General features: G+C 36.5%; 1 protein-coding gene across 1 annotated transcript in view; it reads left to right on the top strand.

The window, feature by feature from the left end:
• Positions 1-1,067: 1,067 nt before the first annotated feature.
• Positions 1,068-17,003, top strand: part of ago1 (argonaute RISC component 1) — a 31,877-nt gene continuing 15,941 nt past the window's right edge. Inside the window, exons 1-7 of the mRNA XM_056243298.1 lie at positions 1,068-1,187; positions 2,060-2,241; positions 5,414-5,550; positions 5,648-5,782; positions 8,512-8,599; positions 16,545-16,692; positions 16,769-16,888. Of these exons, the coding sequence (XP_056099273.1) occupies positions 1,083-1,187; positions 2,060-2,241; positions 5,414-5,550; positions 5,648-5,782; positions 8,512-8,599; positions 16,545-16,692; positions 16,769-16,888 (915 nt within the window). The 5' untranslated portion in view covers positions 1,068-1,082. The remainder of the gene's footprint in view (positions 1,188-2,059; positions 2,242-5,413; positions 5,551-5,647; positions 5,783-8,511; positions 8,600-16,544; positions 16,693-16,768; positions 16,889-17,003) is intronic.

Here is a 17,003-nt window from a genome sequence, read left to right as displayed (position 1 = left end):
GGTTTATTCTTGACGCGTCTGCACAAGTGTGAGGATGAGTGTGAAACGTGACGTCTTCGTGCCGTCACCACTGCATGAGCGCGACTGAGCCGAGCTAGTGCGCTTCAATGCTTTTGGACCCACTTTTTGAGGCAGAAAAGGATGCAAATAATCTGAAAATCATGTTTTCACTTACACAGCGACATTGCCTGTTACAGCTCAACAGTTGTTTTTGATTAGAGGATTTATTTATATAAGTATTGATTTATATATGAAGTATTTGTCCACTACTTTAAGTCATTTTTCTTAACCCGTATTTAAATGCAATTTGATTTTTAAAAAATTAAATCGATTTGATTTTGTAAATCAAATTGGGTTTAAAATTTAGGTTTAATGCATTCATTTATAAAAAAAAAAAAAATGAAATTCATTATTGTTATTATTATTATTATTACACAAATCATATTTTATACTACAGTTCAAAAGTTTGGGGTCAAAAAGTTTTTTTCTTAATTGTCTTCTTCAACAAGGACATAACATTGATCAGAAGTGACAGTAAAGATATTTTTAATGTTACAAAATATTTCTATTTCAAATAAATGCTGTTCTTTTGAACTTTCTGTTCCTTGTGGAATAGATGTATGTATCAAAAAAATAATGTATCAGTTTCTACAAAAATCTGAAGCTGCAGCACAACTGTTTTCATCATTAAATGATAATAAAGATAATAATTGAAATGAAGAGTAATGATGCTGAAAATTCAGCTTTGATCACAGGAAATAAATGACAGTTTATAATATATTCACATAGAAAACAGCTATTTTAAATTGTAATAATATTTCACAATATTACTGTGTTTTTGATCAAACAAATGCAGCCCTGGTGAGCAGAAGAGGCTTCTTTCAAAAATATTTTAAAATCCAAAACATTTGAATGGTTATGTGTGTCCATGTATATATGTATATATTTGGCAGTGGTTGTGTATTGAGTTAGATCTGGTACATTCAGCCGGTCATTATCACAAAATAATGTTTTGATCAGGTTTTATGAAATATGAATAATCACAGTTAAATGTGACTCTTCACAGGGAGGTTGTGGAATACATGGTCCAACATTTCAAACCGCAGCTCTTTGGTGACCGAAAGCCAGTGTACGATGGGAAGAAGAATATCTACACTGTTTTAGCATTACCTATAGGCAGCGAAAAGGTATGTAGATTATTTAATTGATGAGAATGCGATTCACAATATATATATATATATATATATATATAATATATATTTGGCTATTAAAGGTACACTATGTAACTTATTTTGTTCAAAATTAACCATTTAAATAATGAGTCAATATACATCACTCCTTCTTCCAAAACGTGTTTTTGTCTTACCCTGATTCACGATGGTAAGCCTTTTTTTATTTTAGACCTGACGGGATGGTTGTCGTGGACATTTGCGTACATATGTCACTCGCCCGTGCTTGAGATATTTCCATCTAAACTGGTTATATCTCTTAAGCCTAGTAGGGAATGTTTTATGAGCATTAGGATAAACATATTCATCACGCAGAGCCCAAGCACAAACAAAACAATGTTCTTCTGCAAAATGCATGTAGTTTTGTTTTTTAAACACTAGAGGGCATAGTGTACCTTTTAAATTTCCAATACATTCCTTTCATTAAACTAGTTTCAAACATCCTGTTTCAATGAATCGGTTCTAAAACTCATTGATCAGTTTCAAAGCAACATGACATGAATATCGCCAAGCCTTCCATAGCCTTAAAGGGTTAGTTCACCCCAAAATGAAAACTCTGTCAGTAATTACTCTCCCTCATGTTGTTCAACCCCGTAAGACTTTCGTTCATCTTCGGAACACAAATTAAGATATTTTTGATTAAATCTGAGAGCTGTCTCACACGTACAACCCAGAAGCGTTGCGTAGTTTCACTACGTGAACTCACTCGAGGCCCACAGAGAAGGAAATGAATAGTTAAATAAAGTCGTTATTTTTGTTTGTTTTTTGCGCACAAAAAGTAACCCTTTAATTGTAATCAATGTAATTTCCAATGTAATTTCATGTCGTAGGTTGACTTCGAGGTGACCATCCCTGGAGAGGGGAAAGATCGCATCTTTAAAGTGTCCATTCGTTGGCTGGCGAAGGTGTCGTGGAGGCTGTTGCAGGAGACGCTGGTCAGTGGACGTCTGCAGGTCCCGCTGGAATCTGTCCAAGCCCTCGACGTGGCCATGAGACACCTGGCCTCCATGAGGTACGCTGGGCATGGGCGTGCAGGGCACGGGCAACCTGGCACTATGATATCAGCGATACAGGAAGCGCAGACAGAATCACGGAATCCAGTCGTGAAAATGGAATTTAATGTATAACATGGAATACAGTAATAGAATGCAGTAATAGAATGCAGTAATGGAATACAGTAATAGAATACAGTAATGGAATACAGTAATAGAATACAGTAATAGAATGCAGTAATAGAATGCAGTAATGGAATACAGTAATGGAATACAGTAATGGAATACAGTAATATAATACAGTAATAGAATGCAGTAATGGAATGCAGTAATGGAATACAGTAATGGAATACAGTAATAGAATACAGTAATAGAATACAGTAATGGAATACAGTAATAGAATACAGTAATAGAATGCAGTAATAGAATACAGTAATAGAATGCAGTAATAGAATACAGTAATAGAATGCAGTAATAGAATGCAGTAATAGAATGCAGTAATGGAATACAGTAATGGAATGCAGTAATGGAATACAGTAATGGAATACAGTAATGGAATACAGTAATATAATACAGTAATAGAATGCAGTAATGGAATACAGTAATGGAATACAGTAATGGAATACAGTAATAGAATGCAGTAATAGAATGCAGTAATAGAATACAGTAATAGAATGCAGTAATAGAATGCAGTAATAGAATGCAGTAATGGAATACAGTAATGGAATGCAGTAATAGAATGCAGTAATAGAATACAGTAATAGAATGCAGTAATAGAATGCAGTAATAGAATGCAGTAATGGAATACAGTAATGGAATACAGTAATGGAATACAGTAATAGAATGCAGTAATAGAATGCAGTAATAGAATACAGTAATAGAATGCAGTAATAGAATGCAGTAATAGAATGCAGTAATGGAATACAGTAATGGAATGCAGTAATGGAATACAGTAATGGAATACAGTAATGGAATACAGTAATATAATACAGTAATAGAATGCAGTAATGGAATACAGTAATAGAATACAGTAATAGAATGCAGTAATAGAATGCAGTAATGGAATACAGTAATATAATGCAGTAATAGAATGCAGTAATGGAATACAGTAATATAATACAGTAATATAATACAGTAATAGAATGCAGTAATAGAATGCAGTAATGGAATACAGTAATGGAATACAGTAATAGAATACAGTAATAGAATACAGTAATGGAATACAGTAATAGAATACAGTAATAGAATGCAGTAATAGAATACAGTAATAGAATACAGTAATAGAATGCAGTAATGGATACAGTAATAGAATGCAGTAATGAAATACAGTAATAGAATACAGTAATAGAATGCAGTAATGGATACAGTAATATAATGCAGTAATAGAATGCAGTAATAGAATGCAGTAATAGAATACAGTAATGGATACAGTAATAGAATGCAGTAATAGAATACAGTAATGGAATGCAGTAATAGAATGCAGTAATAGAATGCAGTAATAGAATACAGTAATAGAATACAGTAATGGAATACAGTAATAGAATACAGTATTAGAATGCAGTAATAGAATACAGTAATAGAATACAGTAATAGAATGCAGTAATGGATACAGTAATAGAATACAGTAATGGAATGCAGTAATAGAATGCAGTAATGGGTACAGTAATGGAATACAGTAATAGAATACAGTAATAGAATACAGTAATAGAATGCAGTAATGGAATACAGTAATAGAATGCAGTAATGGAATACAGTAATAGAATGCAGTAACGGAATACAGTAATATAATACAGTAATAGAATGCAGTAATGGAATACAGTAATAGAATACAGTAATGGAATACAGTAATAGAATACAGTAATATAATGCAGTAATAGAATGCAGTAATGGAATACAGTAATAGAATGCAGTAATAGAATGCAGTAATGGAATACAGTAATATAATACAGTAATAGAATGCAGTAATAGAATGCAGTAATGGAATACATTAATAGAATACAGTAATATAATACAGTAATAGAATGCAGTAATAGAATGCAGTAATGGAATACAGTAATAGAATACAGTAATAGAATACAGTAATAGAATACAGTAATAGAATACAGTAATAGAATGCAGTAATAGAATACAGTAATAGAATGCAGTAATAGAATGCAGTAATAGAATGCAGTAATAGAATACAGTAATAGAATGCAGTAATAGAATGCAGTAAAAGAATGCAGTAATGGAATACAGTAATAGAATGTAACGAAATTTGACCATTTTTTTAAAATTAATTAAACGTAGTGCTGTATAATTAATCGAATCACAAAATATAATAGTGTCCAGGAATTCTGAAGTGCAAAATTATTATTATTATTATTCATAGAATTATAATAATAATTTTTTTTTACTTTTTGTTTCCAAGGAATAGCACACATTTTTTCTACCATGTTTTAGTGTTATCAGTAAACGTTTCAGTTACATTTTAAAAGATTAATTAAATAGTTAAAAAATGTCTTGATTGCTGTTTTTAATGATACATTTGTATTAAATCATAAATTCAGATTTTTTTTTTACTGAAAACACAGTAAAAAATTAATTCCAGAAAAATGAAATGTTTCATAGGGCCCTATTATTTTACATTTTTTAAATGCACCTATTCTGCTATTTTAAAGGCTCCTTATTTTGTTTTGGAGTCTCCTACAACAAGTGTACATGCATCCAAGGGCACTTTAAAACACTTACATTTTCTGCAGCATCAGCTCTTTTCTCACAGTGTCTGAAACGATTCGATAAAGGATTCGGCCTCTCTAAACTCTATAAACAGTAATGATGGCGTCGGTTTTACCATATCAATTCGAGCCAGAGTTTCATTCTTTGGAAAGTGCATCAGCGTGGATTTGCAGAGCAGAAAACAGCGTCTTCTCGACTTTTCTCGACTTGTAGTCTCAGCTACAACTAGTGTTTGAGGGTCAAAGTAGACGTTGTTCGGAGGCAGCCAATGAACACCATAGTCTGGCATCATGCAAACCTATGGAGGTTCATTGCTGACGACTCGTTTTTTTTAGGCAATTCAGAATCGCTTCTTTCTTTTGGGAGACAATGACTCTATTTGTCATGCATGTTCATCTTTAAAACTTCACAAACAGCCATATTACACACTACAGTACGATTTGGAGCTATTGGACCATCCGTCTTTCTCATCTGCAGGTACACTCCAGTGGGACGCTCCTTCTTTTCCCCTCCTGAAGGATATTACCATCCTCTGGGTGGAGGCAGGGAGGTGTGGTTCGGCTTCCATCAGTCTGTCCGGCCAGCCATGTGGAAGATGATGCTCAACATCGACGGTGACGTCTTTTTTTTCTCTCTTGATTGCTCACTTATTTAATGTCAGAAACGTCAATGTTTTGTACTTAAATATACAAACTCTGTTTTTGTTTTCAGTATCTGCAACGGCCTTTTATAAAGCTCAGCCTGTCATTGAGTTCATGTGTGAAGTTCTGGATATCCGCAACATTGATGAGCAGCCCAAGACACTTACGGACTCGCAAAGGGTCCGTTTCACCAAGGAGATCAAAGGTGGGGTTCTCCTTCATTCTGAACACCTTAGCAACTGCCTAGCAACTGCCTAGCAACATTCAAACAATCACACAAAGTAACCTGGCAACACCTTAGCACCTGCATGATAACAGCCATCAGAAAAATGACAAATGAAATGAAATTCGGTAAGGCGAAGGGAAAAACGATTTTTTATTAAACAGTGGTTTACTGAAAAAAAAAAAAAAAAGTTAAATAAAAAGGTCTGTCATCCAATGCAACACACTCCTCATACTACAGTTTATGGTCCTGCTGTAAATAAGGGAAGAGAGGCAAAATATGTTGACAAAATGTATGTTATTAATGCACTCTGTCTGTTTGACGTGCGCCTGTGAAGATTATTGGAGATTCGCTTGCCGTCAGGAAGAGCCTTTATGCAAAATGGAAATACTAACATTTACAGATAAAGGATAAAACCGTAAGATATGAGTTATTCACTGAGGAAAACGAGTGCGTCACCATGAAATCAATAATGACAACCCTTTCTTTTTTTTATGGAATACTGTAGTATTTATGAATGATTTATCCGTGCACATCGTTGTTTTGTTAAATTCATGTTCCTGGTAATCTTTAGTTAGAAAAACTCCCCCTCCCTCTTGCAGCTCTTCTCTTCTCTGATGACTAGGGCGGGGCAACCTGTCAATCACATGACATCATCCAATAGAGAGCCTAAGCCCCTCCCCTTCCGGTCAACCACCATGGGACCTTATTTCGGAAAAATATTGTTTTGTAGTCAATGGCGAGAGACAACAAATATTTTTATCTCGTATGAATTGTGCCCTGAATTACACATATGATGTTTGTCAATTTAAAAGATACATTTTAAAGTCAAGAAAGTCGCAGTTTGATGTAAAACTGTTGAGGTATAAGACTGTGAAAATACGTAAAGACTACAAACCCCAAAGGCGCACATTTTCTCTCAATGAATGAAGCTAACTTTACTGAAGCTAACGTCTGTCATTGTTTCTCTAGTCTTGCGTTATAATCGTAACGTTACGCCATCATCGAGTGTTTTGTACCAGACTGCACACACACGAGCAGCGGATCTCGCTCGTTGTTTCGCTTCCCGGGAGATGTAGTTCATTGAGCGATTTTCACATAAAACTAAATGTTACTCTTCTGTTTTATGACAAACTGCGCCTTTCTTGACTTTCATAATTATCTTTTAAATTGACAAAGATCATATGTGTAATTCAGGGCACAGTTCAGACGGAATAAAAAGATAAGTCGTCTCTCGCCATTGACTACCATACATATTTTTTCCAAAATAAGGTCCCATGAGCCGGAAGCGGAGGGGAGGGGCTTAGGCTCTCTATAGCAAACCACAACCATCCAATCAATTCCCCATGGACATAATTAAGCCCCGCCCTACATTTGTTCTTGTTCCAGAAGCAATTTCACTCAGATATACAGTCACAATAGAGAAAAAAAGACTTCCGTTTCATGCCGACTTTAATCATTAAACCGCACACACATCTGACAGGAGGGCGAGCCGCTGTAAACTGTATGGTTATGAGTGTGTTTGAAGCACTTATAAAGCACATCTCATGTTTAGGATAACTTGGATCATGCACTTCTCACACAGCAGTTCACTCTGTATCCTTTATTGTTTTTCAGATGCATTCGCCTCAAAGTATATCGATATAAAGTGTATTATCCCATCCAAGTGGGAAACTCGAGAGTTTTAAAATTTTACTCCGCACACACCGTGAAGTCCTGCATGTGCAGTGGTTAAAACAATGCTGCATTCGTGAAAAGATGTGTGCTTTTACACCCCTACTAGTTTGAGATGAAGTATCAGGTGAGGTCATTGGATGATCTCAGCACCCTGCCACGGCTTTGCCTTGTAATTTATTTGTTAAATCGAATTGGATGAGTCATTTTGATATCATGCTTTTATACAGAAATCGATTTAAAGTGGTACTATAATGCTTTTTTACATGTTCATCTTTCTTCTTTGTGTGTAATGTTGCTGTCACTCCCTGAAACGCCTCCATTGTAGTCTTGAGTTTCTTCCGGGAACGAACACGTCACAATATTCCTCATTTAAATAATTAATACGCAGAATAAAGGGGCGGGGCCTGGTTGAGTTAGTTAGTAGTGTGTTGAATTTGGAGGTTATGGTAAGAGCGGGACATTTCCCAAACACACTCGAAGCGCTCGACCAATCACAACACACTGCTCCAGCCGACCAATCAGAGCACAGTGTGCTTTTCAGAAGGAGGGGCTTCATAGAGACAGGAACTAAACAGAGCGTTACTGACAGACTGGGAAGAGAGGAGCCACAACAATGGAGAAAATGGGGAAAATAATGTGATTTTGAACTTCAAGCATGAAAACCTATTCTAGTTGAGCCCAAAAACAAAATCAAGCATTCCAAAGGGAATACGTTTTTAGTCTTATACTGAAGACTGTAATTGGTACCCTGCCGTGGCTGTGAGTGCCGCCCAGTTTCTAACACTGGTGAAATGCCGAGATTCTGGTGCAGGGAACTGTAAAATAAGTTGGCTAGAGGAGCAGCATGACAAAAACAGAAACGAGGTGTCCGTCAATTAAACCGAATGCTTGAAGTGTAGACAGATTTGTTGATTTATAATTCATGCAGTCTAGTTTTGTAGTTTGAGCTGCTGTTGTTTTGAAAACCTCAAATAACAATAGCCATAACAAGCTTCTTAATCCTGCTTAAGTTTTTTTCCGGTGGACATTTCCAGGTCTGAAGGTGGAGGTCACGCACTGTGGTCAAATGAAACGGAAGTACCGCGTCTGTAACGTCACGCGTCGCCCTGCTAGTCACCAAACGTGAGTATAGTTCTGGAAACAGAGCAATAGTGTCATTTTCATTTGGGAGTTCACACTTGTTCCATTTTTCATAATGTTCCTTCTTTGAGTTAGTTTTTGATATTTCACTCAGTGATGCAACTTAAAATATTTGTCAGAAAATGAATTTACGGCGGTGGCCAAAACAGTTTTGGAGGGACGAAATCATAACCCGAAATGGTGACGTTTAATTAGCGCTTCTCAAATGGTGCATTTTAAACTGCCTTTCAGTGTTATCAGTGTCTCTTTAAATAACTCTAGCAGCATTTTGCTAAATATAAGCTCTATTCATTATATTTAACTTAAAGTCCCCCTGTGATGAAAAGCAAGCTTTTAATGTTGTTTAAATGTCTATTTGGTGTTTTAATATGCTTTAAGACAAACCATGTAAAAAATCATAAGTCAACTCCATTGCTGAGTACTTTTCCCTTAAAACTGCAGTGAGCTAAAAAGTGGTATATACAGGTGAAACTCGAAAAATTAGAATATCGTGCCAAAGTTCATTTATTTCAGTAATTCAACTTAAAAGGTGAAACTAATATATTGTATAGACTCATTACATGCAAAGTGAGATATTTCAAGCCTTTATATGTTATAATATTTATGATTATGGCTTACAGCTTATGAAAACCCCAAATTCAAAATTTGAATATTGTGAGAAGGTTTTCATCAGCCATAATCATCAAAATTATAACAAATAAAGACTTGAAATATCTCACTTTGCATGTAATCAGTCTATATAATATATTAGTTTCACCCTTTAAGTTGAATTACTGAAATAAATTAACTTTGGCACGATATTCTAATTTTTCGAGTTTCACCTGTAGATTAAATATCTATCAACAACGAACTGGAGTTCATATCATTAAAAAGTTGATATAAAAATTGACTTGTGGAATTTAAATGTTTATATGCAACAGTTTTATTTGAGGATTGATAAATGTGATTAAATGATTATTATTTGGTTTTCGGCTAAATGAAATCTTTAGAAAATTCGGTGCATCACTAATTTCACATTGTGCATGAGTAAACCCTGGGTTAAAATTGTTATTTGCATGTTTAACATTGATGTGCGACATACACTTACATGTGTATCCCAATGAAGTGCATCTTTGTTTTCTGCCGTCAAATAGTTTGTAAGATAACTGCCAATTTGGATTTAAGTCTTGATCCTGTCAATCTATGGAGCTAATAATATGACAAAATGATTTGAATTTGAATTGTGTAAATTTGAATTATTTGCAAGTGTAATCTAACAAAATTGAATTTTAGGTGGTAGTTTAAATAGTTCTGAATTTGATTTTTTTAAACGAATATTGAACATTTGAAATTTAACAAATTGAAAGGTTTTTATGGCTGAATTTTATAGACATGTATTTTCAAACAGCTAGTTTTTTTGTTCAGATGAAGAAATTCGGAACTTCAAATTCAGTTTTCTAAAATTCAATCTCAAAAATTCAAACTCAAAAATTCAGGTCTTACAGAAAGTAGGTCACAGGTCATCCACAGGGAAGAGTAGATGATCTCAGAAAAGTCGAACAGAGCATTTTGGTCCATTAGGGACTGCAGAAGGTTTCTTAAACATGAATGATTTTGTGTTTGTTAGCGTTCTCATCACGTGAGACATTTGTCTAAGCAGTCTCTGGTGTTTGTTTTAAAGTATATTTTGTGTAAAATTGATTAGAACGCCACTGTGTCACGTCACCTACAAAGACAGGACGCGAGCGGCGCGGCACAACACAGTGCTTGAAGCGACTGTTGCAATGGTCACAAATAGGATGGGGAATCCGTGTGCTATTGGGGATTTCACGGGTCGCGTCGCTCCGCTCGCGTCCGGTCTAGATCTGCGTCGTTCGTACAAGTAAGCATAAGGTACGAGAGGGTGTGCTGTATCGTGAATACGACGCGAACCGGAGTGCTTCACGGCCGTTTCACACCGCATCCGTGAGCGGCACTTGAGCAGCGCGTCAGCGTAACTACATCGCCACTGCAGCTGCAGACGGGCGAGAGTATTCACACTGGAAGCTTTTGTACAGTCACAGCAGCTCGGCTCCAAAGCTACATATATAAGCGAGCAATTCTTTACAACGAAGTTTTAGAAGTTGGTAATTTAGCCTATAAAATTGATAGTCTTGAAAGTTTGTTATGGGGAGGTGTACAACATTCACATAAATGTTAAACAACAAAACAACCCAGAAAACAGCTCCAATCTATTCGTTTCAGTCATACTTTCGATATGTTTACAAGACTACAAAACACACACACACAAAACCGCACACTTGGGTTTAATTTGGGTTGTAGCTGTCTGTGTTACATAAACTAAAAGAAAGTTTAAATTATATATAATATTTTCTGGCTAGTTTACACTAGTTTTTTTATATATATAATACACCATTAATATATACACTCACCGGCCACTTTATTAGGTACCCCATGCTAGTAACGGGTTGGACCCCCTTTTGCCTTCAGAACTGCCTCAATTCTTCGTGGCATAGATTCAACAAGGTGCTGGAAGCATTCCTCAGGGAGTTTGGTCCATATTGACATGATGGCATCACACAGTTGCCGCAGATTTGTCGGCTGCACATCCATGATGCGAATCTCCCGTTCCACCACATCCCAAAGATGCTCTATTGGGTTGAGATCTGGTGACTGTGGAGGCCATTTTAGTACAGTGAACTCATTGTCATGTTCAAGAAACCAATTTGAAATGATTCGAGCTTTGTGACATGGTGGAAGTAGCCATCAGAGGATGGGTACATGGTGGCCATAAAGGGATGGACATGGTCAGAAACAATGCTCAGGTAGGCCGTGGCATTTAAACGATGCCCAATTGGCACTAAGGGGCCTAAAGTGTGCCAGGAAAACATCCCCCACACCATTACACCACCACCACCAGCCTGCACAGTGGTAACAAGGCATGATGGTTCCATGTTCTCATTCTGTTTACGCCAAATTCTGACTCTAACATCTGAATGTCTCAACAGAAATCGAGACTCATCAGACCAGGCAACATTTTTCCAGTCTTCAACTGTTCAATTTTGGTGAGCTCTTGCAAATTGTAGCCTTGAGATGAGTGGTACCCGGTGGAGTCTTCTGCTGTTGTAGCCCATCCGCCTCAAGGTTGTGCGTGTTGTGGCTTCACAAATGCTTTGCTGCATACCTCGGTTGTAACGAGTGGTTATTTCAGTCACTGTTGCCCTTCTATCAGCTCGAACCAGTCTGGCCATTCTCCTCTGACCTCTGGCATCAACAAGGCATTTCCGCCCACAGAACTGCCGCTCACTGGATGTTTTTTCTTTTTCGGACCATTCTCTGTAAACCCTAGAGATGGTTGTGCGTGAAAATCCCAGTAGATTAGCAGTTTCTGAAATACTCAGACCAGCCCTTCTGGCACCAACAATCATGCCACGTTCAAAGTCACTCAAATCAACTTTCTTCCCCATACTGATGCTCGGTTTGAACTGCAGGAGATTGTCTTGACCATGTCTACATGCCTAAATGCACTGAGTTGCCGCCATGTGATTGGCTGCTTAGAAATTAAGTGTTAACGAGCAGTTGGACAGGTGTACCTAATAAAGTGGCCGGTGAGTGTATATATATATATATATATATATATATATATATATATATATATATTTAAAATAAATATAATACACCATTATATTTATTTTAAATATAATATATATTTATAAAATATATATTCACCCAAACTGAATAATTAAAAACAAGTTTAAAGAGGTAGCCTAATCTTCTATAGGCCTAACTATTTTTTAGTCTTCATTTTCTTCTTTTTTTTTGCCTACTCAAGTTCTTGTTAAAACTCACTAGACGTGCTTATTCTGTGCATTTTGGGCACTTTTTGTGTGAAATTTTGTCCATCAAAAGTGTATTTACTTTAATTGAGCGTGGAGAAGTGCAGCAAAAACAGATTCGACGCCGAAACCCCCTGCGAAACCCCCGCTTCACTGCTGCTCACGCGCCGCTCCTGCTCGACGCTCACGCGCTTCTTCTGCTCCCGGTGTGGATGCACTCATGCACGCCGAAAGAAATACGCGCTGCTCACGCATGCGGTGTGAAACGGCCGACAGACGTGACTTATTCACGAGACAGCACTAGCCTTGAGTACCTTATTGTTTTCTAAAGCGATTACCACTCAATGATCATATTAAAGTTAAAAAAAAATATATATATATATTAGTGCAACTTTCATGAATAAAATCACCAAAAGCCTACCTTCCGCTTGAAAAATATAGTCCCTGGCCGTGAACAGCAGCATAAGTTAAAATATTTCACCTGTAATTTTAGATGGCGGCAAAGACCGTCTTTATTACTGAGTCAGTCATCAATCAGTAGAGAAGACTTTAATATTGAAGGACAATTGCATTAGGTAGGTAGGCTTATTGTAAGACATTTAATGGCTAATTCACACTCGTACCTTATGCTTACTAGGCTACATGTATATGGCGTTATATATGTGCCTCATTCCTGAGCGAGTAATTGTAAGTTTTGAGCACAGAGAACTATATTTTGCAAGCACATTGCATTATATTTTGAACAGAAATTAACAATCGCAAAAAAAAAATTCGTTTGAGCAAAGAAAAAACGATTCCGTGCTCAATAAATGTATTTGCTATTATCCATATTAACGTGCAATAATAACTCCTCTCACGCAGTTTACTCAGGTGCTCTCTCACAAACTTATTCTCTGCGCTCCTGTCAAGTCCCTCTCTCTCTCTCTCAACCTCTTAATTCTGTGCGCGCTCAACTCTTGACACACGCACGCTCAACTCTTGACACACGCGCGCTCAACTGCGCGCTCAACTCTTGATACACACGCGCGCTCAACTCTTGACACACGCGCGCTCAACTCTTGACACACGCGCGCTCAACTCTTGACACACGCGCGCTCAACTCTTGACACACGCGCGCTCAACTCTTGATACACACGCGCGCTCAACTCTTGACACACGCGCGCTCAACTCTTGATACACACGCGCGCTCAACTCTTGACACACACGCACGCTCAACTTGCAACAGCGTTACAAGTGTGCCACAAAATCAACCAATCGGAAAATTAGAGGTCAATTGTGATTGGCTGTTGGTCTCCAATCACCACGCAGTACAAAGAAGAAGAAAAAGGAATTTTATGGATAGATGTCTTCTCTAGTATGGAATGCCAAAGCTGACTTAATTAAAAATAAATAAATACATAAATAAATAAATATACGAAGAAATGCAAAAAAGCAAAAATACATAAATAAATATACAAAGAAATGTAAAAAAAATACAAAGAAATGAGTATTTATACTTTTATTTCCTTATTTATGTATAATTGTATTTTTTTCACACATTTTTTATTTATACATTTATTTATTTCCACTTTTATTTATTTCCACATTTATATATTGTATTGTATTATATAAATTGATTTCCAGGGGCGATCAGCATCATATACTGCATGTCCAGTTCTTAATATTAATCGATAAACTACTCAGTTATTATAATAATAAGGCACTATGGCTGTTATCAGTAAAATAAAATTAACAAAAGTCATTAAGTCATTAAAAGTCAAAATCTTAATACAGAGGAGAATGTTTTTACACTGCAATTACAATTGCATAAAAGTCGTTATGAGATTAATGTTAAAAATAAAACATTTGAATATAGAAATATGAAATGATGGAATCAATTAAATTGTATGTTTAAATATGAAACTAAAACAGCCAGTAGGTGGCGGTAAGTCACTGTCTTAAACGAGTGAGTCATATCATTATTTCAGACCGATTCATTCAAATACTGAACTTCGGGGAAAAAACACCACGTGTTATGTTCAACTGTACAGCTCAGGTATCAAAATTATGGCGGGGCGACGTGGCACCAACATTAATAAAAAATGTCAGCATTTAAAAATGCTGTAAAAAAGCCCATGTATGAGATAATTTTATTCCCGAACTGAATGAATCAGTATTTGAATGAATCGGTCTGAATTAATGATATGACTCACTCGTTTAAGACAGTGACTTACCGCCACCTACTGGCTGTTTTAGTTTCATATTTAAACATACAATTTAATTGATTCCATCATTTCATATTTCTATATTCAAATGTTTTATTTTTAACTTTAATCTCATTACGACTTTTATGCAATTGTAATTGCAGTGTAAAAACATTCTCCTCTGTATTAAGATTTTGACTTTTAATGACTTAATGACTTTTGTCAATTTTATTTTACTGATAACAGCCATAGTGCCTTATTATTATAATAACTGAGTAGTTTATCGATTAATATTAAGAACTGGACATGCAGTATATGATGCTGATCGCCCCTGGAAATCAATTTATATAATACAATACAATATATAAATGTGTAAATAAATAAAAGTGGAAATAAATAAATGTATAAATAAAAAATGTGTGAAAAAAGTACAATTATACATAAATAAGGAAATAAAAGTATAAATACTCATTTCTTTGTATTTTTTTTTTACATTTCTTTGTATATTTGTTTATGTATTTTTGCTTTTTTGCATTTCTTCGTATATTTATTTATTTATGTATTTATTTATTTTTAATTAAGTCAGCTTTGGCATTCCATACTAGAGAAGACATCTATCCATAAAATTCCTTTTTCTTCTTCTTTGTACTGCGTGGTGATTGGAGACCAACAGCCAATCACAATTGACCTCTAATTTTCCGATTGGTTGATTTTGTGGCACACTTGTAAGTTGAGCGTGCGTGTGTGTCAAGAGTTGAGCGCGCGTGTGTATCAAGAGTTGAGCGCGCGTGTGTCAAGAGTTGAGCGCGCGTGTGTATCAAGAGTTGAGCGCGCGTGTGTCAAGAGTTGAGCGCGCGTGTGTCAAGAGTTGAGCGCGCACAGAATTAAGAGGTTGAGAGAGAGAGAGAGGGACTTGACTGGAGCGCAGAGAATAAGTTTGTGAGAGAGCACCTGAGTAAACTGCGTGAGAGGAGTTATTATTGCACGTTAATATGGATAATAGCAAATACATGTATTGAGCACGGAATCGTTTTTTCTTTGCTCAAACGAATTTTTTTTTTGCGATTGTTAATTTCTGTTCAAAATATAATGCAAAGTGCTTGCAAAATATAGTTCTCTGTGCTCAAAACTTACAATTACTCGCTCAGGAATGAGGCACATATATAACGCCATACATGTACGACGCAGTCTAGACCAGACGCGAGCGGAGCGACGCGACCCGTGAAATCCCCAACAGCACACGGATTCCCCATCCTATTTCCCCATCCTCAGCTCTTTGCAACAGTCGCTTCAAGCACTGTGTTGCGTCGCGCCGCGCCGCTCTCGTCCTGTCTTTGTAGGTGACACAGTGGCGTTCTAATCAATTTTACACAAAATATACTTTAAAACAAACACCAGAGACTGCTTAGACAAATGTCTCACGTGATGAGAACGCTAACAAACACAAAATCATTCATGTTTAAGAAACCTTCTGCAGTCCCTAATGGACCAAAATGCTCTGTTCGACTTTTCTGAGATCATCTACTCTTCCCTGTGGATGACCTGTGACCTACTTTCTGTAAGACCTGAATTTTTGAGTTTGAATTTTTGAGATTGAATTTTAGAAAACTGAATTTGAAGTTCCGAATTTCTTCATCTTGAAAACTTGATTCTGTATTTTTTTAAACTGAATATTTGCAGTATTTGAATTCAGAACAAAAAAACTAGCTGTTTGAAAATACATGTCTATAAAATTCAGCCATAAAAACCTTTCAATTTGTTAAATTTCAAATGTTCAATATTAGTTTAAAAAAATCAAATTCAGAACTATTTAAACTACCACCTAAAATTCAATTTTGTTAGATTACACTTGCAAATAATTAAAATTTACACAATTCAAATTCAAATCATTTTGTCATATTATTAGCTCCATATCAATCGTGTCCCCAGGTTTCCCCTGCAGCTTGAAAGCGGACAGACGGTAGAATGTACAGTGGCTCAATACTTCAAGCAGAAGTACAACCTGCAGCTGAAATACCCGCACCTGCCCTGTCTACAGGTGGGCCAGGAGCAGAAACACACCTACCTGCCCCTGGAGGTGAGTCCTGTCCTCCTCACGCTGGGATGGCCATAGACCACAGTCTCTGTTCTTATACGCTTTGCTGTTCTCGTAGGTGTGCAACATTGTAGCAGGGCAGCGGTGCATCAAGAAACTGACAGATAATCAAACCTCCACCATGATCAAAGCCACAGCGAGATCAGCACCAGACCGACAGGAGGAGATCAGCAGACTGGTGAGTGCCTGTGGGAAACATGGCCAGGTTTACATATAGCCAACACTGGCTAGTGGTGCTTTAAAGGGTTAGTTCACCCAAAAATGAAAAGGATGTCATTAATGACTCGCCCTCA

Source organism: Rhinichthys klamathensis, unplaced genomic scaffold (genome assembly GCF_029890125.1).
Source record: "Rhinichthys klamathensis goyatoka isolate OS25496 unplaced genomic scaffold, OSU_Roscu_1.1 h1tg000784l_1, whole genome shotgun sequence".
Lineage (NCBI taxonomy): Eukaryota > Metazoa > Chordata > Actinopteri > Cypriniformes > Leuciscidae > Rhinichthys > Rhinichthys klamathensis.
Note: the sequence above shows the minus strand (reverse complement) of the source record. Positions and strands in the feature narration are given on the sequence as shown.